At 38.2% G+C, this 24984-nt stretch overlaps 1 protein-coding gene across 1 annotated transcript in view; it reads right to left on the reverse strand.

Annotated features, from left to right (window-relative positions):
* Nucleotides 1–24984, reverse strand: part of LOC137665884 (sodium channel protein type 5 subunit alpha-like) — a 47542-nt gene that overhangs the window by 5407 nt on the left and 17151 nt on the right. Inside the window, exons 11-22 of the mRNA XM_068405359.1 lie at nucleotides 21070–21172; nucleotides 19151–19389; nucleotides 18885–19037; nucleotides 17347–17700; nucleotides 16109–16561; nucleotides 12926–13034; nucleotides 11315–11469; nucleotides 9817–10024; nucleotides 8077–8165; nucleotides 3615–3869; nucleotides 2628–2681; nucleotides 1518–1659 (exon numbers count right to left, since the gene is read on the reverse strand). Of these exons, the coding sequence (XP_068261460.1) occupies nucleotides 1518–1659; nucleotides 2628–2681; nucleotides 3615–3869; nucleotides 8077–8165; nucleotides 9817–10024; nucleotides 11315–11469; nucleotides 12926–13034; nucleotides 16109–16561; nucleotides 17347–17700; nucleotides 18885–19037; nucleotides 19151–19389; nucleotides 21070–21172 (2314 nt within the window). The remainder of the gene's footprint in view (nucleotides 1–1517; nucleotides 1660–2627; nucleotides 2682–3614; nucleotides 3870–8076; nucleotides 8166–9816; nucleotides 10025–11314; nucleotides 11470–12925; nucleotides 13035–16108; nucleotides 16562–17346; nucleotides 17701–18884; nucleotides 19038–19150; nucleotides 19390–21069; nucleotides 21173–24984) is intronic.

Here is a 24984-nt window from a genome sequence, read left to right on the forward strand (position 1 = left end):
AAAGTAATCTTAGAATGATAGAATGGTTTGGGTTGGAAAGGACCGCAAAGATCATTGTCCTGGTTTGTCCTAAACCAGGTCAATTTTTCCTTTCAGTGATTTTTACTTTCAGCTAAGTCCCTTCTAAGTAACTGCACTTTCTGAAACTAACTGCATGTTTTGCAGACAGCGTCTGCTTATGGGACTTAACGCTCGAAGTTTGTAGTTATCACTGAGGCACCGGCAGGGATGTTATGCAGAAAGGCTCTTGCTGTACTTATTCTCAGGGAAACCAAGGTCATTGCTAAATTCCTCACTGCTTACGAGTGAAGAGCCGAAGGGGGGGTCGCACCTGCAGGGAGGAGCGGACAGGGCAGGTGACCCAAAATTGACTAACGAAGGTATTCCATCCCATCCACGTCATTCTCGGTATAAAGCAGGGGGATCACAAGGCTCTTGGCCTCCTATTTTTGGGGGGCCTCTGCTGTTTTTTGGGGGCCTCTGCCTGCTTGGGCTGCTTCTGCTGCTTCGGGCTGCTTCTGCAGCTTGTGCCTTTGGCCAGTGTCCAAGGAGGACTCTGTCCATTTTCCTGCTGCCCCTGATCCCGATCCGTGCATTCCTGAATCCAGTTCCTGTCTGTCGCAGGGCCCAGCCTGGGCCTTCCCGGAGCCTGCCCTACAGTGCTGGTGGTGATGTGGCCGACATTGGGGGAGCTCGATATTGGTTTTGTATATATTTGTATATATTTGATTATTCCAATATTATTATTATACTCTTTTTTCATTATTATAGTTTATTAAAACTGTTTTAACTTTCCAACCCGTAAGTCTCTCTCCCTTTTCCCTTTCCCTTTCCCTTCAGGTGGGGGGGAGGGTTAACAGAGAGCATCTGCCACAGGTTTAATAGCTGGCCCAGCTTTAAACTGTGACAATCATCTAGTTCCAACCCCCCTGCCACAGGCAGGGACACCTTTCCACTAGACCAGGTTGCTCCAAGCCCCATCCAACCTGGCCTCGAACACTGCCAGGGAGGGGGCAGCCACAGCTTTGCTGGGCAACCTGTTCCAGTGTCTCACCACCCTCACAGTAAAAAATTTCTTCCTAATATCTAATCTAAATCTCCCCTCTTTCAGTTTAAAACCATTACCCCTCATCCTATCACTACATGCCCTTGTAATAAATCCCTCTCCAGGTTTCCTTTAGGCCTCCTTTAAAGCAAAAGAAAAGAATTCCACACTCCTGTAGCAAAGTCTATATAGCTTTTTTTGGCTTCTCTTTTCTAAAACTACGCACTCCTTCCTCCTCATCCTCCTACTTAGAACAAATTAAGGACTTGGCATGAAAATAGAATTTGTAGATAAATTACTAAAAGCTTTGAGGAAAAGGGAACTCCTACTTTCAAAAATTGATATCTAAATAGTATTTTAAATTTCTACAGTCAAATAGTTACCTAAAAATGTTACGACATCTAGATGTCAAACTAGCATTCACTTAATCAAACTGGGATTACAAGAGACCCTGAATTAGCTCATGTAGTACTTATCTTTTTCCTTTGTTGGTTAAAATTGCTGATAACTACTCCAATGAAAAGGTTCAGCATGAAGAAAGATCCAAAAATAATGAAAATCACAAAATACGTATACATGGCTAAGAATGCTTCAAACTTTGGTTGTTCGTTTATCTGTTAGAGAAATCAAAACAGAAGAATAATATTGGTAAAAATCGGATAATCACAGCTTTATTGTTTCCAATTTATAATAATAAATCTTTTTATTGTCAGGAGGAATAAATTATTTCTACACATTTAAACCATTATTAAGATGTATAAGTAGAACAACTGTCTTGTTCTGTCTTGTTCCCATTTGTAAAGATAATTACAAACAAAGATATATAGCCAAATCCAGGTCTAGCAAATTCTTAAGTAATAGAGAAACAGTTCCAATCAGAAGTGATACTGTGAATGCCTGGATTAGAAAAACAGCTCGGGCTAAACAATGGTGAACTGCCATCCCCTTGAATGCTATCCCAGACATGAAGCAGTTTTAAAAAGCCAGCTCACTCTAAGCAGCCCTACAAGGAATGATCTTTTTAATTAGCATCTATTTCACTACATTTGAGGATACAGCGCTTGAATGAATAAGGAAAATGCAAACTGAATTAAGGATAGAAAAGTTAAAACACACTGTACTAGTGAGAGAGTGAGAAACAACACATGGAAACGGGGAAGAAATAGTAAGAATGTCAAATATAGAGAAGAAAACCTCCAGAAATAACTACTAAAAAGGCATGTCATTTTAATGCTACTGTATACTTTTAAAAAAGAAGGAAATTTGCTTCAGAGGCACAGTCCCTCCAAGACCTTCTGAACTTTGTTCCCAGAACACTTGTCCAAAACTTGCCACATCTTGCCCTCTGTATTCTTGATATAGTAGGTTTTTGTGTGGTGTCACTCTATTTTGACCAGTTTTCTTTTGTCTAAGTTCCAGATACTTGGTACTCCAAGGATTGTTGTTTTATTGCATAGTTTGAAGCATTCATCTGCTTGTATTTCTGACTTGATATTGCAAACAAAGCTGAAAAATGAATTGTATGGCTAGAAAAGGAAAGAAGGAAAGGGAAAAGAACTAAAGTTTCATTTTAGTGACGTACCCGACGTGAATCCACTGCTGCATACATAATATCCATCCAACCTTTAAATGTTGCCTGAAAAAAAATGCATTATTAAGGTTATCATCATGAAAATAAAAATAAATAAAGAAATGAAGTGGAGTTAGTACAAATGTGTTAAGAGTTGTGGAAAAATGAGTAGTGTGCTATAAAAAAATGTGCATCACTTCCAAAGATCTGCTTGGAAGTATGATTCACTGAAGTTTAATAAAGACAAAAAAAAATATTATTCCCTGAAAAGAAAAAAAAATTGCCATGAATCCTGTGTAATGTATTTTAATGTTAACTCTTGTTAAATTGAAATTTTTGTAAATTCTCTGCTTTTTGAAAAAGCAGTAAAACTTTCTGCTTAACTAGCAAATATACCCTAAAAGCATAAAAACAATTTCTAAGAAAACAGCAGATGATTCCTTCCTGCAATTTTTAGTAACTCTGCAGACTTGTAGAACACTTTGGAGGATACAGGGCAAAGAACTTAATCTAGAAAACATACAGGGGTAACAGTCACTTTAAAAAATGCCTTTCTCTCCTTTGTTGCGGTATTAGGGAGATCAATAAATTAGCATCCCAATACTTCGTGACATATAATAAAAGAAAATATAGAAATATAAATAAACTGCATAGTGCTTTTTCGTTCTCATCCACTCTGAACTAACTTTTACTAAAGAAAATGAGAATAACTTTAAATCTGGTAACATGCAGACTATTTCAGGCTTAGTATGTTAATCAAAATTAAAACAAAATTGAAAAGCCATGAAACACAGTGCTTGGTTTTAACACAAGGTTGCATATGCTAAAGTGTTCTTTAAGAGGAACTGAGCAGCTTATAGATAAGAAAAATATCTATGGAAGCTAAAAAAAATCCCAAATTTCAGTGAGTAAACAGAAGCATAGTGGTGTCCCATGGTTGGCCTGATCAACACATTTCCTTGAAGAAAACAAAACTGAGCATGTTTTTATAGAACTTACCACTTGGAGAAGAGCCAAGTATCCCATCCCAACGTGATCAAAGTTTACATCACTATTTGTCCATGTTCCATTATAGGAAGTACAATTATCTTTGTTATCAATTAGACTGATATTTCCTTCCTTGAGTATGCATTTTGAAAATTTTTTTCCAAGTAATTTTACTCCTGCAATGTTAAATAGGAGCCAGAAGACAATACAGACGAGCAAAACGTTCAGGATTGAGGGGACAGCTCCTAAGAGTGCATTCACAACAACCTTAAATAAATAAAATGAAAGAAAAGAATGAAGTATTTGCATTCAACAGAATACCTTCCCAGCAAACCACTTATTTTTTCTTCTTCTGTATCTGTTGCAGATTTTCACCCATATGAAAACTAGTAGATGATAAATTTAAAGTCAGCCTTCAGTCCAGCTTCAAGCTTGTCTTAACATGTAATTCTGTGGTATCTATCTTGCCTTTTTGAGCAAGGAAGTAAAACAGATGGCAACCAGAATTATCGTTGGGTAAAAGAAATATATAAAGTAAGATTATGAGTCTGTAGTAGCTATGGGATCTAAAAATCGAGTAGAGGGGAATGGGTTGTATGATCTCTATTTACCACAATATCATATATAAACCTCTCTTTTAGCTTGGAGGGGTTTTGTAAGAGAACAACAGCTTGCTCTCCATAACAAAAGGAACCCCACCCAATAACCACTGGCAACTGACTGCACACAGTGCATAAAGCAGAGAAGTTTGGCTTCCAGAGGACTGAGTTGTTTTGGTCAGCACTCTTCCTTCATTTAGGCTTGCTGAGGACAAGGTGAATCCAAACCCGTGATGACCAGTAAGACTCTTCCAGATATAGTACCAGTGAAAAAGAGACTCCAGGTTTGTTGTCTGTGCTGGTGATGCCAAGGGACCTGACAAGCAGTGACAAGAACCCGTATCCACGAATCCAGCACACTGATGCTGACAGGCAGGACCACGCTTATTGCCAGTGGGAATATGAGGACTACTATCTATTTCTTTTCACCATTTTTCACCACTGTGTCGTGAGGCATAGTGAAAATCTCTCTGGAAATGCTTCACTGCTATCACTATGAGAAAATTCTGAGCCTTTTATCATGGCCTTGGATAATATCGGTATACTAGAAACACACAGAATGAAGCACGTTGGAAGGGACCTCTGAAGATCAGCTGTTCCCACATAGACCAAGTTGCTCAGCGTCTTCTCCAGTCAAGTTCTGAATTTTTCCAAGGGTGAAGATTCAATAACCTCTCTGGACAAATTATTGCAATGCTATACACTCACACTGTCATCTTTTTTTCCAAGATATCTAACTGGAATATCCTTCACAGACAACTCGTTCTCTCTCATTTTCTCACTGTGGGCCTAGGAGAAAACATTAGTTCCATTTCTTGCATAACCTCTCAGTGTGCCACAGTTACGTGTGGTTATTCTGGCTCCGGTGAAAGGCTTTGCATTTGCTTTTGCTGAACTTCCTGAGGTTTCTTCACCCTATATCTCCAGTCTGTCAAGCTCTCATTGCAGAGCAGCCTTGCCCCCAGTGTATTAACTGCTCACCCCCAGTTTTGTATCATCTGTGAACTTGCTGAAGGCAATTTCTACCACATTCTTCTGGTTGTTATACTAAGCCATTAAGGAGTATTTGTCCCAGGAGTGAACTCTGAGACACTGGTAGCCAGCTGCCGGTTGAACTTCATCCTGATCTCCATCAGGAGATCTCCATCTCCATCATCTTTGCTAAGTCGTGGGCATCGGGAGAGGTGCCTGAGGACTGGAGGAAAGCGAATGTCACTCCAGTCTTCAAAAAGAGCAAGAAGGAGGACCCGGGTAACTATAGACCGGTCAGCCTCACCTCCATCCCCAGAAAGGTGATGGAGCAACTTGTTCTTGGTGCTGTCTCTAGGCACATCAAGGACAGGGGGATCATTAGGGGCACTCAGCATGGCTTCACCAAGGGAAAGTCATGCTTAACCAACTTGATAGCCTTTTATGAGGACGTAACCCGGTGGACAGATGATGGTAAAGCTGTGGATGTGGTCTATCTCGATTTCAGTAAGGTGTTTGACAAGGTCTCCCACAGCATCCTCGCAGCTAAACTGAGGAAGTGTGGTCTGGATGATCGGGTAGTGAGGTGGATTGTGAACTGGCTGAAGGAAAGAAGCCAGAGAGTGGTGGTCAATGGGACTGAGTCCAGTTGGAGGCCTGTGTCTAGTGGAGTCCCTCAAGGGTCGGTACTGGGACCAGTTCTATTCAATATATTCATTAATGACTTGGATGAGGGAATAGAGTGCACTGTCAGCAAGTTCGCTGATGACACAAAACTGGGAGGAGTGGCTGACACAACGGAAGGCTGCGCAGCCATTCAGAGAGACCTGGACAGGCTGGAGAGTTGGGCGGGGAGAAATTTAATGAAATATAACAAGGGCAAGTGTAGAGTCCTGCATCTGGGCAAGAACAACCCCATGTACAAGTACAAGTTGGGGGCAGACCTGTTGGAGAGCAGCGTAGGGGAAAGGGACCTGGGGATCCTAGTGGACAGCAGGATGACCATGAGCCAGCAGTGTGCCCTTGTGGCCAAGAAGGCCAATGGCATAGTGGGGTGTATTAGAAGGGGTGTAGTCAGCAGGTCGAGAGAGGTTCTCCTCCCCCTCTACTCTGCCCTGGTGAGGCCGCATCTGGAATATTGTGTCCAGTTCTGGGCCCCTCAGTTCAAGAAGGACAGGGAACTGCTAGAGAGAGTCCAGCGCAGAGCCACGAAGATGAGTAAGGGGGTGGAACATCTTACTTCCACCCCCTTACTCAGGGGGTGAGTAAGGGGGCTGAGGGAGCTGGGTCTCTTTAGCTTAGAGAAGAGGAGACTGAGGGGTGACCTCATTAATGTTTATAAATATGTAAAGGGCAAGTGTCATGAGGATGGAGCCAGGCTCTTCTCAGTGACATCCCTTGACAGGACAAGGGGCAATGGGTGCAAGTTGGAACACAGGAGGTTCCACATAAATATGAGGAAAAACTTTACAGTGAGGGTGACTGAACACTGGAACAGGCTGCCCAGAGAGGTTGTGGAGTCTCCTTCTCTGGAGACATTCAAAACCCGCCTGGACGTGTTCCTGTGTGATATGGTCTAGGCAATCCTGCTCCGGCAGGGGGATTGGACTAGATGATCTTTCGAGGTCCCTTCCAATCCCTAACATTCTGTGATTCTGTGATTCTGTGATTCTGATGATTTCTGCACATTGAACCTGGCGGTTCAGCCAATTTTCTGCCTAGCTTATAGTTCACCTACCCAAACCAGATATAACCAATATCTGAGATCATGGATGGCTCTTCCCTCCCTCAGCCATCTCATCATAGAAGAAAATCAGGTTTGAGAGGCAAAAATTGCCCTTGTTAAATTCATGCTGGCTGTTTCTAACGGATTCCTTCTTGTCCTTCATGGCTTCCAGGAGGATTTGCTCCATATCCATCCCAGGGCCTGAAGTTAGTGTCTCACCACATTCTGTGATCTAACAAAGGTCAGATGATTTTCATTATACAATTTTTTACTTCTGCCCATTGACTTTAAAGATTCCAGATGCTTTGCTCAGAGCAGTTTTAAAATTGAGTTAGAAGAATCCACTCTCCTATTAAGAAAACCCCACCCTATTTAAGTCTGAAAGGATTGTTATCTTTCAGATCCACCCTGGAGAATATGAAATGTGGCGCGTGAGACAGTCTAGATAACTGTCAAGATGAGTTGATATAAGCATAGCAGTCTAAAGAAGGGGAATTATGAAAAGGAGTTACAAAAAGAGAATAGTTTCCACTGAAGCAATGAATTAATTAATCCATTTTTCCAGGTCCCAATTTCTTGTTTCAGGCAATGAGAAAAAAGTAAGAAAGGACTGTGGTCACTACACTTCTTATGCAATGGAGATTCATAAACTACAGCTTTCACAGTACAGGTTTCTTCCTCATATTACAGCTTGTTTTCTGTAATAACTATATATATATAGCTTCTTTTCTATCGACAAGTAATTAAAAATGGTTCCTATTTTTTTCAAGCATATTAATTTTTTTCAGAAGAATTTGCCAAATATACTGGATGAAATTTTTCCATGTCTAAGATAAACCAGATAATGGGTTTCAGAAAAGTAGAAGTCGAAAAAAAATCTTCGTTTGTTCTGCAAATTGCACTGAAACTGGAAACATGGAAAAATGTTCCAGTGTTCACACTACTGTAATAATTCCTTGTGGTAGCACATTATAATTCAATTTCCTTATTTCATTTGTATTTATAAATTTCTGTGAAAGTGTTAGGTATTATTTCAAAATAAAAACCATAAGATGTAAGTAGGCAATCTGAATCATCTTAATGCCATCAAGTCCCAAAATAGAGATTCAAGTTGTAATTATCACAAAAATTTCAAATGCAGCTATTACAAAATATGCTCACACACCCCCAGTATCCTTACCTTTATCCCTTCAAATCTTGACAAAGCTCGTAGAGGCCTCAATGCTCTAAGAGTCCTGAGAGATTTCAGGGCATTCCCAGAGGAACAAAGTGGTGTGGCTTCAGAAACAGTATTGAGTCCCCAGGAAACAAATGACAACTGTGTTCATTGAATTGAAACTGAGATTATTAAATGGTATATAAATTTTTTTTTTTATTTATGCATGTCAGTAGACAGTCATAGGCTGAATATTACAGTATCTTTGACCAGTAAGTCAAACGCAGGAAATAATACGTATTTAAAGTTATTGTAATATAATTTTACTTCACTCTTCACTAATATTTTTCAAATAATGGAATTATTTCATTCTAATTTGAAACACTTTTTTTTTCTCATTTTTTTCTTTTTTTTTTTTTTCCAAAAAGAGTTCATATATTTTACAATGCTACTATAACAACCAAATTGGTAACTATGGTACTTTAATACACTACATGGCCAGAAAGGATTATCTAAATAAATCACTCCCATTTTCTGCATAGTTATTCTCAGAGGTATATACAGTAATTCCTTATCATAACTTAAGATGGTGTTGTAGATACAAAAATAATTTCTAAAAAGATATCCTGTCTTCATTTTAAATTTTCGTAAGAGAGAAAATGAACTGAAAACATCAGAAAATTGATTCAATAATTGGGTTTTTTTTGACTGTTCATGATTTGCCTCTTCCTTCCTATTTGAATTTGTTGTCTCATTGTTCAGTCATGGGATATCTTCATGCTTTTCCTCTGTTTTGGACAGCACTGCTATTAATATTACAGATCTATAATTGCTAAAGTGATGCTATACATTCTTTGTAAATAGTCATAATATTAGATTTTTCTATTGAAATTTCCTAATACTTCACAACTTTCAATGCTAACTATTCAGAGGCTATCAAACAGGTACTTTGATGTCACTGGAAGACAGCTGTTTAATGTCCTTATTTTAAAATATTTAACTTCAGTATCTTCCCAGTGTGTTGTTGACAAGCAAAAATATTTCATTCTTACATGGCAAGACTATATTATTTAACTTTGTCTGAATTCAGAATAAATATGTAGATATTGAACACTGCACCTCCTCCATCTCAATATTGATGATTTGGACTGGGCTCTGAGCAACCTGATCCAGCTGAAGATGTCCCTGCTCACTGCGGGGGTGTTGGATTAGATGGCCTTTAAAGGTCCCTTCCAACTCAAACTATTCCATGATTCTATGATTTCAGTATTTCTCTTTATAGCTATGTAAAGGATTGCTAAGACTTGTTTGGTTGCAAAGCAAAACATTTTCCTATGTTTATAACTCTCTGGTAAATGATTTTTCCAACAATACTTTTCAACTCCCTTTACCATCTAAATTTCTTCTCTTTTAAGGAAGCAAGTCTACCTTTTTTTATGTTTCTAAATACTGGAGCTGACAGCAGATTCACATTTTTCTATCATAGTCTTAATTAATTTATTTTAGTTTTATTTCTGATTGCTAATTGCACTCTCTCTACACTCAAAAAGGGTTTTACTACCAACATGGTCCTCAATGACAGTGATACTTCTTAATAAAATTTTCTTAAGCAACTTCTGATTATTACCTACAATTTCCATTTAAATTTGTCCTGAAGTCTCTTTTCATTGCAATATTTTTCAGCTTTTGGAAACTGCCTTTTACACTTCTGTTTATTCATAATCAGATTCTACATGTAGTTCTCTATATAGAAAATATCAACATTCAAAATGTAAGAGAAGTTGAATATAATACTTACACATACAATGATGAAGTCAAGCCAGCACCAGGCATTTGTGAAATAACTGTGCAAGCCATAAGCTACCCATTTCAGAAGCATCTCCATAAAAAAGATGTAGGTAAATATTTTATCAGCGTAATCTAGGAGCATTTTCACATTTTTTCTCCTCTGCAGGTGAATATCTTCAAATGCCTGGAATTTCATAATTCAGTTTTAAAACAGTTCAGTAGTTTTACAGAAAATTATTTTAAAATTGCACAAGAATACACAGTTTGGCTTATTATAACCATTTCATATTAAATTATGGGCAGTCACCACTTAGTGTTATACTTAGAAGCAATAACCTAAATTGTAAAATAAATACAGTCTCATTTTCAGATCAGTTGAAAAATCCCATACATTCAGTTGCTTACACTCAACACTTCTTCAAAAAATATCTGATGAGGGTCAATTGTGGCTACCAAAACTCTTGACTTCTGAAGTTAGTGGATAATTTTGAAGGTGTTGGTCTAAAATTCTTCATAATAAAGCTTGAATTAAACACACTAACCACTGTCTGTCAGACCTTGACCTTCCAAAGGAGTCATCTTTAGTCAGCCTGTGGACTTGTAACACAGATATGGAAAAACATGACAAACACCTTATCTGGAACTGTTCATTCCTGGAATTTCACATTTTTTCACCTAAACACTGACATTACTTTAATTCAGTAAGGGTTTAGGAAAATGTGTTATTGATTGCTGTAGTTTACATCATTGTTCACTTGTGTTTAGTATGTCTGCTGCCTTGCTAATTTAAGTTTTTGATATTGCCAATCTATTCCCAATTCCTTTTAACATCTTGCATTGTTTCCTCACCAAGCATCTGGCAATGTCTGTATTCTTCCTTTCACCCATTTCTCCCCTACCTTATAGCTCCATTTCCATTTCTCTTTTGCTGCCAACTTTTCTAATGATCTATCAATTCATTTTCACCACCACTATTTCCCCCTTACAAATCCATGTCTGTCATTACTTTTACTTAAATTTTTTTTTACTTATGTAGATATATCAGAAGCCACCCTGTACCACACCCTTTCCCGCACCCTACGATTCCTAGATATAAATTACTCAATCTCCTCGTCTCCTTCTCTTTCACACTCTGTCTCAAGAGCTCAACATGTCTCTAGAGCACATCAGAGCAATTAACAACTTCCCTTTCTCTTATCCTCATTCAGATCTGCGTGCCCTTCTCTGACATTGCCTCTGCAGCTGCTGTCTTATTCCTTGCCGTGATACAAGTGAAAAAGCTGAAATGAGAAGTTTAAGAATCTGTCCTCTCAAGAGGAATAAACTATCTCACATCCTTGGGATGCTGGAACACAACATCTCTCCCCGGGGAAAGGAATGTGAGAGTAGAAGAAATAAATTAAATACAATAATCTGATTCTTTTCTTTACGGACAACCATCAATTCAAAATCTGAGAAATGAAATTAAATTTACCAGTGCTGCGCTGCTCAATATTATCATAAAAATTATAAAATTTTCAAACCAGCTATGTTTAACAATTCTGTAGCAGGTTTTTCTAAATTTCCACCAAGTTCTGCCTGGAAACTTAGTGATATCCACTACACAACACGGGAAACATTCAACACAACCTGAAAAGAGAAAGAACAGCATATTGGCTCCATGGAAAATGTGGAAACAAGGGAATCTAAAAAAGTGTAAGACATCTTATAATGAGCTTCTACAGATTATACAAAGAATGTGCTGTTTTCCCTATGGGGTGATGCTGTGGCTGCAACAGTCCAAAGCTAAGGAAAAGACAAAATTTGTCAGCCAAAATAATCTCTTTTAATAGAACAACTCATACATGGAAAAAGCAGAGAAGCTTTTGTGCCAACTTGCTTATTTTATTTTCTGCATTTATTTTTTTTGTTTTGAAAAGAGATATTACCTTACTACTAGTTTAGTAAATTATTATTTTTACTGATTATTTCACTTGAGTGCACTGCAGAAATGTTACAACTAGATTCTCTGTTCACTGTTGTGCACCAGAAACACACTCCGTCATTCATCTGTAAGGGCAGTAGGACTGAATCACGAGAGTCAATGGAGTCTAAGGAGCAGCTCAGGCAATCAAAGGTAGGTGTCTACAGTGAGATGTGCTGTACAGTCCTCTGAATTCTGTTAGCTGTACTGACCAAATATTCATCCACTGTACTGGGAGCTCAGACAAATTCAGTTGAAGTGCCATTTACACATATATCCTAATTGACCTCCAGATGCCCCTTCAGAAGTGCTTTGAGTGCCTATGCTCATATACAGATACCTACAGTCTGAAGCCTCAATATAAGACTGAATCACAGAATCACAGAATCACAGAATGTTAGGGATTGGAAGGGACCTCGAAAGATCATCTAGTCCAATCCCCCTGGCCGGAGCAGGATTACCTAGATCATATCACACAGGAACGCGTCCAGGCGGGTTTTGAATGTCTCCAGAGAAGGAGACTCCACAACCTCTCTGGGCAGCCTGTTCCAGTGTTCAGTCACCCTCACTGTAAAGAAGTTTTTCCTCATATTTATGTGGAACCTCCTGTGTTCCAGCTTGCACCCATTGCCCCTTGTCCTGTCAAGGGATGTGACTGAGAAGAGCCTGGCTCCATCCTCATGACACTTGCCCTTTACATATTTATAAACATTAATGAGGTCACCCCTCAGTCTCCTCTTCTCTAAGCTAAAGAGACCCAGCTCCCTCAGCTTCTCCTCATAGGAGAATCACACTCCAAAGATGGCATTTTTCTAACTAAACACAGGTATTTAGAATCATTTTAGACCTCTTTGGATATTCTACATCTTCTGTGACAGTTCTGCCAGCTTCATGCAGTTGTCTGGCATACTCTCAGGCATCTCGTATGGTACTAAATACCTGTGTTCAGGCATCCTAACTCTGCTCCAGTTCCGTGCTGGTTTCAGGTATATTTATTTGAGCTTTTATGTTTAGAAACAAGTGTCTCAGGCAAACAGTTTCTGCCAATTTAGAAATGTTCCAAACAGATATCTTTGAATACTTGTTCATTTGGTGTCACTGCAAAATATAAAAGATTCTTACTTTCTGCAAAACAGTCCTTAGGTGTGTGTGACTTTTTAGGCTGGGAAAACATCTCCAGAATAACGGGATCCACAGTGCTGGCTTCAGAATAGCTACCAGCATCACATTTCTGCACAGGAGAAGGGCAAAGAAGAGAATTTATTTGCTTTTCATTAATAAGGTTACCAGATTTAAAATAATGAAACTTATCACCCCCTCAAAAAGAAAAAAATTGCAGTGTATAAATTATCTTAATGTTGCTGAACTTCCAAAATAAAATTACAAATAATAGGACAGAAAAGGCTAATCCCTACTCTTTGTTTGCATAGCTTTAATTTAATAAGTTTCTTGGCTTCTTCTAATTGTCTAGATTGGACTTGCAGGAAGGAAAATGTTTAGAAGAGATTATATCATTCTACAGCTTTACTTTAGAGAAAACTCTGATTTCTTCACTCCAATTCAATTCTCTTTTCATTTTCAGAGATGATAGATACAAACCATGTCTCAGACGGCTTGAAGATGGGAAGACCTAGCAGGAAAGAAATGTACGTATGGTCTGCGCATCTCAAAGAATCATAGTTATTGGTAGGTAACCTACACACCTATAAAACTAAAGACAATAAGGAAAACAAGTATAAAGAAAAAGGAATAAAGCAATCAGCCATAAAGTGTAAGTGCCCCATACGACATGGAAAGGGAAGGCATGAGGATAGGGATAAGTATGAGAAGCCAGAAGAAGGGAGAACTGCCTCTGTTGACAGCCATGGTGTTCTACATTAACTTAAGGTCCCAGGGAATCTTCAACATAGACAAAAATGCAATTATTTAAATTCATGGGCATTTTAATATTTTTAATATTAATTTTTAATATAAATATAATTAAATAATGTATAACAAACAAAACCTCTGTCAACTTTATCTAAAACCATCTAAAATGCTAAAGTGGTTTGACTTTTGGAGGTAGTAATCCAGAAAGTTGCTGAACTTCCATTTAGTTTTCTCAGTCGTTGGAGGCAAGCCATAATTCACCTTTCTTGATGTAGAACTGTACAGTATTAGAATAAGCTAAATTTCTAGATGAGAAAAAGCATGGTTGCTTTGGAAAACGTTACTATAGAACAAATTTTTGCATCCAAGGATGAGAGCAAACAATTATCTATAACAATGAATAGTATGTATCAAATATGTTTAAAGTGTGTTTCTTGATTAATTTCTGTTTACTTATTCTGTACAAAATAATATATTAAGTTACACTGTTAGCCATGGCTGTTTATGAGAGACAAACCTCCATGCCTCAAACTATTATTACCTCTAGAGACATGTACCATCTTCACAGGGATTATACTTGCTACTGTTTGGAAAACCCCATCTTATCCTGTCATTGCTGAATGAGAGAAGCGCTGTGACAATTTTCACTTCTAGCATATTCCACAAGATGATAAAAGTTATAATTACCTCTTTTTGCTCTTTATTTTGGTGTGTTTCTGAAAAATCACTTATAGTTTCAGAAGCCCCAGAAATCTGACTGAAGCCGCTTGAACTCCGGCACGGCTCTCTATGTCTTAATTTGTCTCCCTGCATGAAATAATGCAAAACAGTTGATTTTCCACATTTTTTCTTCCTGACAGTCATTCTTAAAAGTCAAAATTCTTTAACAGAATCTAAAGAGTCCACAAAATTTAGCATGTTTGTCTTTTTAGAGATAATTAAATGATATCTTTAAAAGGCATGTGAAAGAATGGTTTCTTCCTCAATTTCAAATACTGTGGTGCTGTGGTTATACTGTGGAAATGTATCATTCCTCAAGATCTACATTTAGCCCACTGATGGATTCCTGCGTCCAATTCACTAAGTTCTGATGAACTGGCTCAGTAGCAACCTTTGCAGCTGGTCCCCAACAGTCTCATGTTTCTGGTTATGGGCAGAAGAGCTAAGAGATCCCAATAGGCTCCCAGTCCTTCTGCCACTACAAATTCCAAGCAATACCAGATTCCACTGCAGTGGGAAAAGAATTTCTGTCATCAAATAAGGTCTCTCCTTAGTCTCCTTTTTTCCAGACTAAACAACCCCAGTTCCCTCAGCTGCTCCTCATCAGACTTGTGCTCCAGACCCTTCACCAGCTTCGTTGCCCTTCTTTGGACTCTCCAGCACCTCCGTGTCTTTCTTGTAGTGAGTGGCTCAAACCCAAACATAGTATTCGAGGTGTGGCCTCACAGAATCACACAGAATCACAGAAGATTAGGGATTGGAAGGGACCTCGAAAGATCATCTAGTCCAATCCCCCTGACGGAGCAGGTTTGCCTAGACCATATCACACAGGAACGCGTCCAAACCAACCAAACAAATGCCTCACCAGTGCTGAGTACAGGGGGATGATCCCATCCCTAGTCCTGCTGGCTGCATGCCAGCATGTGGAATCTTGACATTCAGGTATCTAAATGGAGTAATCTAATTGTGGCTGATACCTAGTGCCATCTGAGGTGTTTCTACATGCCCCTGGCCTCCAGATGCCTAAAAGAGTTCCTATAGTTCCTGTGTCTTATTTGTCAGTCCCCCGTGGATGCGACAGAAACCTGAAGTATCTCAAATATCCCTAAATGACTATGTACAGGCAAATGACTTGCACCATTATTGACTATCATGGCAGTATAAATGCCTCACCCACATGTAGAAATACTTGAGCATAATTCTGCCCAACACATCAAAGACAGACATACAAAGGGGAGTCTAAAGTATTGTAGAGGTGAATAGGGGATTCAAAAAACATTAAGAATTTTTTTTTTAAGGTGAAGCTTTTATTTGCATTCCCCTTGTATTCCATTCAACTGAGAAGCAACATACAAGCAACACAAGAAACCTGCCTTCCAAAAATTCCAGGTGCCATCTGTAAGGCAAAGGAGACAAAAAGAAATAATGTCTGTCTTGATCAAACTTCATTTAGCAATTGACAGCAACAAATGGAAACAAAACAGACAGAAGCAGAATTATGGCTATCAGTGAGGAGAATGATGGAAAAGTGGATATTCAACATCTCTTATTGAATAACTAAGACTATTTGGTAGCTCTTGCATTTTGAAGCTACTAGAAGAACAAAGAAAGTAAAATGGCAGAAATGATAGAAAGGATAACATTTACTGTTGAGTCTTCAAGATTGTATTTACAGATGCAAGTTACAATAATTTTTCAAATATTAATATTCCTTACCTGTTTCCTGTATTCTATTTCTGTGTATACACTGTGCTCATCATCACCTTCATCAGTATAAGTCTCTGCTACTGCAATGGGAACACAGGTACTACGACTGGTTAAAAATTCTTCATATTTCCTTGTTATTGAGGAACACCCTTCAGTATTGTAATATCCAGTGCCAAAGCAATTGTTGTCTACATTCTTTCTGACATCTGTCATGGCATAGTTATTTTCCTCTATGTCTTTGACATAAATTTTCACTGAAGTCTTGTTTTTGGCTGTTGTTTTGAGGCTTCGTTTCATTATTTTGCCACAACGACACAAAATTCTGTCTTTCACAGACTGCAGGCCCCCGTGAATCCGTGCAATTGCAATCTGACATTTAGTCATTTGTCCAGTTTCCTCTTGTCCCATTGAGCAGTCAGTACTGAACGAACTCAGCAGCAAGGCAATGAATAGGTTGAGCACCTTAAAACAGTTAAAGTAAGTTGGAGACACTACTGCTAACAGAAAAGACATTTCAGAAAACCCCCCTTAGATAAAAAAATCTCAATCTCGCTTTCATCAACCATTGCAACAAAATTATTTACTCTTACACTGCAGTATTAATATAGTATGATACGGCTCTTCTGGAAGGAAAGGCAATAAAAAAAAGAAGGAAGGAAGGGTTTGGGTATATAAAATAGATTTTCACATGCTCCGATGTCCATAATATACAAGGAGGTAGATATGTTGAAAAACAGCAGGCAAAGATAAGTTTTAATAACACCACCATCAGCAAGGGTCTGGTATAGACCAACAAACCAAGCAGATGATGAAAAAGATTTTGTCTTCATTATATAGACATTAGATTTAGTATATGTCACACAAATCAGAAAATCTGGGTACTGTAAACTTTTGATAATATAAGGATAAGGTGGTAAGCATTAAAAGCGCTGAACAGTTTGGTTATTTGATCCTAGCAACACAAAAGATGAAGAAATCAGACACCGAGTGACCAAAAGCACTGCACTTCTATACTCCGGGTAGAAGGAATAATTTTGTGTATTTTGCTTAGCGGCTACCTCTTGTCTGAGAAAGAGAAAGACAGGGGAAAAGGAAAAAAAGACAGAAGAAAAACATATATTAAGTAACATCCAGAAAAGAGAATAGTGTGAATACTCTTCAAGTGATAAAGTTTGCCTTTGAAAAAAAAGATGCCAGTGTAACTGGATGCATTCAGTAGGGACTGAAAAATAGCTTGAAACACTCACCACCAGGTTTCCTATCACCAGGACTAGCAAGAAAATGGGAAGACAGAGCCCTTTTCCAGCCACTTCCATACATTCCCACATGGTTTCAATCCATTCTCCACATAATATTCGGAATATAATCAGGAATGAATGACAAAAATCCTTCATATGCCAGCGTAAATTCTCATCGGTGCTTATTTTATAGAAATTATTCTTATAATAAACACCCAAAACCTGCTTTCCTACTACAGCAAAAATAAATACAGTGATAATCAAAACCAGAGTGAGGTTACCCAAAGCACCAACTGAGTTTAGAATTATTTTCATAAGAGTATTTAAGGCTGGCCAGGACTTTGCCAATTTGAAGATCCTGAGCTGTAAGTAAAACACAAGACAATAATGTGAGTGGCGAACACTGCGTAGATAGCACAGCACACATAAAAACCAGACCCTGCATTTATCATGCTCTCTTTACTTCAGTAACACCATCATAATTTTTCCCCCAAAGAAAGGCTTTTAATTGTTCTGATCCAAAAGAGCTGTGCTTAAGCTCAGATGGTTAATGTTACCGAGAACAGAGAACTGCCAAAGGAAGCTTTCAAATTGTTTGTGCTAAATTAGGTACAAGCATGTGTAAGTCTATTAGCATTAACCACAATAACAGTAATAGTAATAATAATCAGGTGGCTTATAGGTACTTGGACGAGGCTTATGAAATGACTACATTTTGGACTAAATCAAATGTAATCAGACAAAAATTAAAAAAAGAATCTTTTCTACCTCTCACCCAATAGACTTAAAATAGGATCTGAAAAGCCAGATGGGATCTATTCTATGCACTCTCATGAGTAAAAAGGACATTTTTAGTCAAATTAGCATTCAGGGCTGTTAAAATCTCTCAGTCATGATACATAAGATGAAACAGAATTCAACCAAATTTCTAGGTGTGATGGCTCTGAAAAGCTATAAAGAATGTTTGAAGTAATTAGAAAATTTAGCATTCTAAATACACAGTAAGGACACAAGCAAAAAAAGTAACTTTATATATAGACTTCTCAGAGCTGCTCCTCTTTTCCCTAAGATGGAGGAAAGCCTTGAGGAGACCTCAAGGCTAAGTCTAAGCCCTGAGGAAAGCTATGTTATTTTACAAATCTCAAAAGGAAAAGCTGTGAAGAAAGCTTTGCTATCCTTAAGCTCATGAAAACACTCAAATAATATCTTTTCCTAGTCGAAGATCTGACATGTAGCTGAGCAGCGCCACTGTACAGACCTAACAGGAAACCAGTGAACTCTTTGCTACGTCAAATCTCCAAGGGTGTGCACTGTGCCAGAGGATTTGTAGTACCCAATGCACACAGTATAATAAACATAGTGACCATATTCTTTAACATTCATTTAATAGTCACTCTAATTAAACATTCATGTTGGCTTACTATTTACTAACAAAGAGAACTGATTTAACAGATTAATCAGTAAAATAATTTGAGGGTATTTCACTGTAATCTTTTACAAATCTATACAACACATGTATTTTTGAAAAAGAATAAAGAAATAATTACCAGCCTGAAAGACGACAGATTTTCTTTAAAGCTTATTAGACCAATCATAACAACTATGCTATCAAAAACATTCCATTTTTGCTGAAAATAGTTGTAAGGATCTAGAGCGATGATTTTCAAGACCATTTCTGCTGTAAAAATCAGGGTGAAGACCTGGAAAGAGGAAATCAGCAAAGTCACTGAAAAAGTATGTCTCCTTATGGGACTGTCCCAGTATAAATATGTGGTTATAACTCCATATTCACTCGAACATAGACCTAACTTACCTTGTCACTTATAAAAATCATTCGTTGGTAATTGTATGGCATATCAGGGTACTCCAGAGCCATGAATAAGGTATTCACAATAATGCAAACCATGATTAAGAGATCAACAAATGGATCCAAAATTACCAATTTCACCTTCTCTTTGACTGCTCTCCAGAATGGACAACAATTCCAAATTAGATACTTTTGAGCAAAACGTTTGCATAATGAAGGGCATTTCAGTTTTGACTCTTGCTGTTCTAAATGACAAAGTGGGAAAGCGACATAAGAATAATCATATGTGGAATTTCATAGTATGAAAAGAAAAAGACAATCAGTCATAGAAAAGATTGAAAAGCAAAATCAACCTCATGTGAGCGGAATGGCATCTTGAAAAAAATTTTCACTCTTTCTACACAAAATAATCACAGGCTATTTAACATCAACAAATCTCATAATTACAGAAACAGGTGATATTACCCACATCTTCATATGTTTATTACACTATTGGAGGATGATAATGGATCTGCATTAAGGAGAAATAACTGTCTCTGGGAAAACTGACAACTTGCTTTCTGTGAGTTGCATCTGTGCAGTCACAGATGCAGCATGGGCTGAAAAAAAGTCCATCATAAAATGAAGAAGGGCATCACCCATATCTTGGTGTCCATAGTTGAGGAAAGGGTTATAAGGTAAGCCAAGCTGGAACAGGCCTCAGGAGATCTCTAGCGCAATCCCCTTCTCAAAATAGGGTCAGCCGTGAAGTCAGAGACAGCATAACCTGTCCCTCTGTCTGACTGTCCTCATGGTGAAAGCTTCTCCTTACACAGTTTGAAGGTCTCTTCTTTCAATTTATGTCTGTTGTCTCACCTTCCCACTGTGCATCACTGTGAAGAGCCTGGCTCTATGTCTTCCTACACAATGGAAGGCTGATATTAACTTACCCTCAAAACCTTCTCTCCAGGATGAACCAGTCCAGCACTGATGGCCCTGACTTGGTGGCCCTCTACTGAACTCAATGTATTTCTTGTACTGGGGGAGTTGGGGGGCAAACTGGGCATAGTATGTGGTCTAGTAAGTGCTTAATAAAGGGTGATAATCACTTTTCTCCTGGCTATGCTCCTTTTAATATAGTGCCGGATACCGTTAGCCATTACTGCTGCAAGGGCATGTTGCTGGCTCGTGCTCAGCTCACTGCTCACAAGGACTCACAGGGCCTTTCCTGCAGAGCCAACCAGCTCCCAGACTGTATTGTTGCAAGAGGTTCTTGCAGATATGCAGAAGTTTACATTTGTTCTGGTTGAATTTTCCTAAGGTTCCTATTGGCCCATTCCTCCAGCCTGCCTAAGTCCCTCTAGACGGCAGCTCTTACCTCCCATGTATCAAGTGGTTCCCCCTCAATTTGGTGTCATCTGCAAAATTCAAGAGCAAGCCCTCTGTTGCCTCCTCCAGGTCACTTAAGTCAGGACGTGTCCTAGGACACACTTCTGTGGTACTCCACAAGTTACCTGCCTCCATGTAGAATATGACCTGTTCACCAGACACTCGAAGCCCAAACATCCAACTATTTTTTTGTCCAGTTGGCTGTCTACCCATGCAGACCCTAACACCCTAACCTGGATGAAAAAATACTGTGGGAGACAGTGTTGAAAGCCTTGCTAAAGTCAAGGTAAATGAAAACATTGCTCTCCCCTTATCCACAAACCCCAGTCATTTTATTATACAGGGCAATCAAATTGATCAGGCATGATTTACTGTTGGCAATTGCAAATTACAGTTACAGTTACATGAGATACGAGAATATTTATTTTACCGAAACTCACATTTGATTGCAGCATAATTTCTCCTAGTGACTTTTAAAATAATGCTGTTTGTGACATTTTGATCTCTTAGGTCAAGTTACACAATCACCATAGGAAAAACACTACGGAATTACTTACTCAAATTATCTGTAATAACAGTGGCTGCACTCATTAACCTCTGTCTTCGAAAAGGATCATTAATAGAGTCCACTGACAATTCATAGGACAACAGTAACTGCCTCTTTGGTTAGAAAGACAACAGAAGACAATATAACAAGGGAATATGAATAAATGGCAATATAAAAATTATGTCCAGTATAAGATAAATATGCCTTTTAAATACAAAGCCTTACCTTGCTGAAAGAATGTAAAACAAAACAATACAACAATATCATGTGTTTGCCTTTGAAGGCAAAGGACATTTCAAAAACCAGTGATATTTTTCAAGAAGCTGTTTCCTTCTGAAAATATTTACCAATAGTAATGCCATTATATAAGAAATATAGAATCATTAACAAGGGAGCAAAGGAAAAAAATCATTCCATCTTTCCAGTGACTGATAAAAAATACATACAAAAAAACCATTGATGATCAGTATGAATAAATTATTGGCTACTTAAAAATGAATTATTGATTATTAATAAATAATAAATATTTGTTAATATTAAGAATAGTTATTTAGTGAATCAAAATTATAGTTTTTCCCTCTCCTATTAAGCCTATCAAGATCTATACTAATATTGAACTGCTTAAAACTAGGAATGGGACTACTTTTTTTTTCATTAGAAATTACAGAATGCTAAACTCAGTGTTCCTGATGTGCACTGAAGAACAGACAGGCCACACACACACTTTTTAAAGACTAAGTCGACAATTGTAAAACACAGGCTGCAAAGAATAGGTGAGACTGAGGTAGAGAGAAACAGAAAGAACAGGAGGACATAATTAGGACTACCAGCTGACAGGGAGCTACCGACTGACCACATCGTAATGCACAGTATCTTAGTATTCCCTTTCAGCACAACTTCATTTGTTTCATTTGCTTTTTGTGGGGAGGGTATATAAGCATAGATATGTCATATCATTACTTCAAACTTTTACGATCACATGATTTTTATGAACATAATCTATAAAACTGTTATTCAGGGAGTGAAACTGATATCCTTGGCCTCAAGGGTTTAATAATAATTATTTCTTTTTGTCCCTCTGGTATTTTAATTATGTGAAAAGCTAAGCAAAACTTAGCTGATGGAACCATCATAGAATAGACATGTAAAATGAATTTATAATACAGTGCTAAAATGTTCATTTTTCTATCTGTATTTTTTCAGAATCTAAAAGACTCCATTAGACTATTCTAATCACAACCCAGTTACCAGTGCAACTTGTCCTTTCATTCCTTTCTATAATGTTTGGTGTCTCTGAGGAGAGAAACTGAGAAAAATTTGTGTGCCAGCCTGACTAAAGTCTTCTTGTTGAAATTCACATCTGTTCAGAACCATTCAGAGTTAGCATTTTTAGAAAGGTTAAGAATATTCATCAGCACTGAACCAGTTACTGCTACTCATCTATCGTTAGCTGAAGTAAATAACTGGTGATGAGAAGTCCTCTGACAAACTGGGATTTAAAATAGGGATACACACTAGAGAAACAGTCCATTCAAGTTTTTATAGAACTGATTATGTCCTACCAAAAAGTTTCTACCAGCATGCTTTTTTCTCTTTGACTTAGCATCTTTAGCCTTTTTTTGTGATTAAAGCAAAGAGTACATTGTTCGAGGAGTCCTCTATTGCAGCAGAGCTAATACTACCAGTAGTTGCCATAACGTGAAACAAACTGCCATGTTTGTTGCAGATTACATTTATTTGACTAATGGTAGAACTCTACATCAGAGCAACTCACAGTGCTTGGATCATGCTCTAGGCCTTCCTTTTTTTTTTTTTTTTTTTTTTTAAATATGAAATACCAACATTTGTAGGACAAAGTGAGAATTGTGATGTAGAAGAGTGAGAGGAAGTGAGTGTATAGGTGGACGATGCCTCTTGAAGAACCCTCATGATTGATAAATAGCTTCTGCTGTCAAATGATCATCTGTAAGTATGTGTAAAACAGCATAAGACTACAACCAGGATCTCACACAGTCACAATTACGTGGAGCTGGGTCTTGGAATTCTTCATGCAGATAGTGTAGAGGTATCTGTCAGCAGCACAGCAATGTAGTTTAAACTCTGCAGAATATACTCCTGAAAAGTGGGTTCCACTTAACATTTCTCATACAAGGTTCTAACGCAATCTATTATCTGTTTCCAAAAGTTCCTATACAGGGATATTCATAACTTTGCCTTTCTCTGCACAGAGGGGAAGGAACCTTGGGAAGGGTCTGAACATGTTATTTCTGAAATGTAAAAATAGAGTTTGGTTTTGGCATCCAACCTGTGCAGGTTTTGCAGCCTTGGAGAAGTAAGTCTAGGAACTAAACCAAATTTATCTCCTGGCTCAGACATCTCCTGCAACACAGTCACAGACTCAGAAGAAAAAAAATAAATAGGGATAATCAGTCATAAGAGGTGATTTTTATACTTACAGAAGATATGACACCTGCTATGGGAAGACTTTTTCTTTCCTCAATAGGTATAATAATACACTACCACAGACTGTGACAGAGTGTTCCTTTTAAGTACAGCAGAAGCAAATTAGGTCACAAAATGGCATAATATTCTTAACATGGCAGGGGAAATGGTAATGACACTCTATAAGAAGCAAATACTATGCTAAAGGAGATGACAAATGGCAGTTGCTGCCAAGTGGGTGATTTTGACTCCTTCAGCTCAGACACATAATTTAATATAGCTAGGATCACAGAATTTAGAAGAAATTCTGACCTTGCTGACTGCCAGAATGAAAAACTAATCCATTTTAGCTAGGATGACATGTCTGATAAAAACTCCCCTACAAGGACACTTTTCAAAAGGAAGGAAGTTGGGCCATTACTCCTTTAGCTCTGCTACTGGAAAGTTTCTATTTTCTATGAGACGGGTGGGAACAATTCTGATATTCTCCCAGAAGCAAGAGAGAACCTACCACGAGATGGAACAGACTATCATGGGGGGGCAATAGAAAATATGACAGAAGGGTGAGTGATAATAACAAAATGAACAGTGTATGTTTTGGTGATGATTTCCAGCTCTCCACATCTAGAGACCCTGCTCAGTCATGGTAAATGATCATCATGTAATTGGAAGGAAGAAACACATCTGAGAGGGTGAATGAAGACTTGTTTGAAATTCCAGCCTGCATTATCAAAGGTGTGGCTGGGAACCAGGATTTCAGTCAAGGTGTGATTTGGACACAAACATCTGCTTTTGCACCAGATGTTTTTCCAGTGGACCCTGTTTGGTCTAAGTCACAAGCCTGTACTGGAGAATGGCTGCTGCTGAACAAGTATAGGGGCATTAAAAGCTTTCTTTTTAGATATTGTTGAAAATAACTTAGTAATATGCATAATAGCTTGAGAATTATTTCGGAAGATTCAGCTCAAGATTAAAATACCTAATTATAGGCATCTAAATGTGGATGTCTGCACAGAGCCAGAGAAAAACTAAAGTTGGGAAGGTCCTCCGGAAGTCCTCCCACTCCATTGCACAAAGCAGGGCAAACTTCAACTGTAGGGCCTTTTCCAGCTGCATTCTGAATACCTCCAAAAATGATGATCTAAAAACTTCTCTGGATGACCTATTCTAATGTTTATCCTCTGTCACAGTGATTTTTTTTCCCCCTTAATAACTAATTGGAATTTCCCTTTTTGCAACTTGTTCCCCTTGACTTTCCACTGTGCACCTGTAAGAAGATCTTGGCTCCCTCCTCTTTATACACTCCCAATTAGATATTAGTAGTCAGCAATAATCAGTTTCTTCTCTTTCCCTTTTCTCCTTCAGGCTGAACAAACCCAACCTTTCCACCATGCTACAGTCCCTTAATTATCTTGGTGGCCTCCACTGGCTTTGAGTGATATCTCAATGTAATCCTTCTACTGGAGAGCTCAAAACTCAACAC

Source organism: Nyctibius grandis, chromosome 7 (genome assembly GCF_013368605.1).
Source record: "Nyctibius grandis isolate bNycGra1 chromosome 7, bNycGra1.pri, whole genome shotgun sequence".
Lineage (NCBI taxonomy): Eukaryota > Metazoa > Chordata > Aves > Nyctibiiformes > Nyctibiidae > Nyctibius > Nyctibius grandis.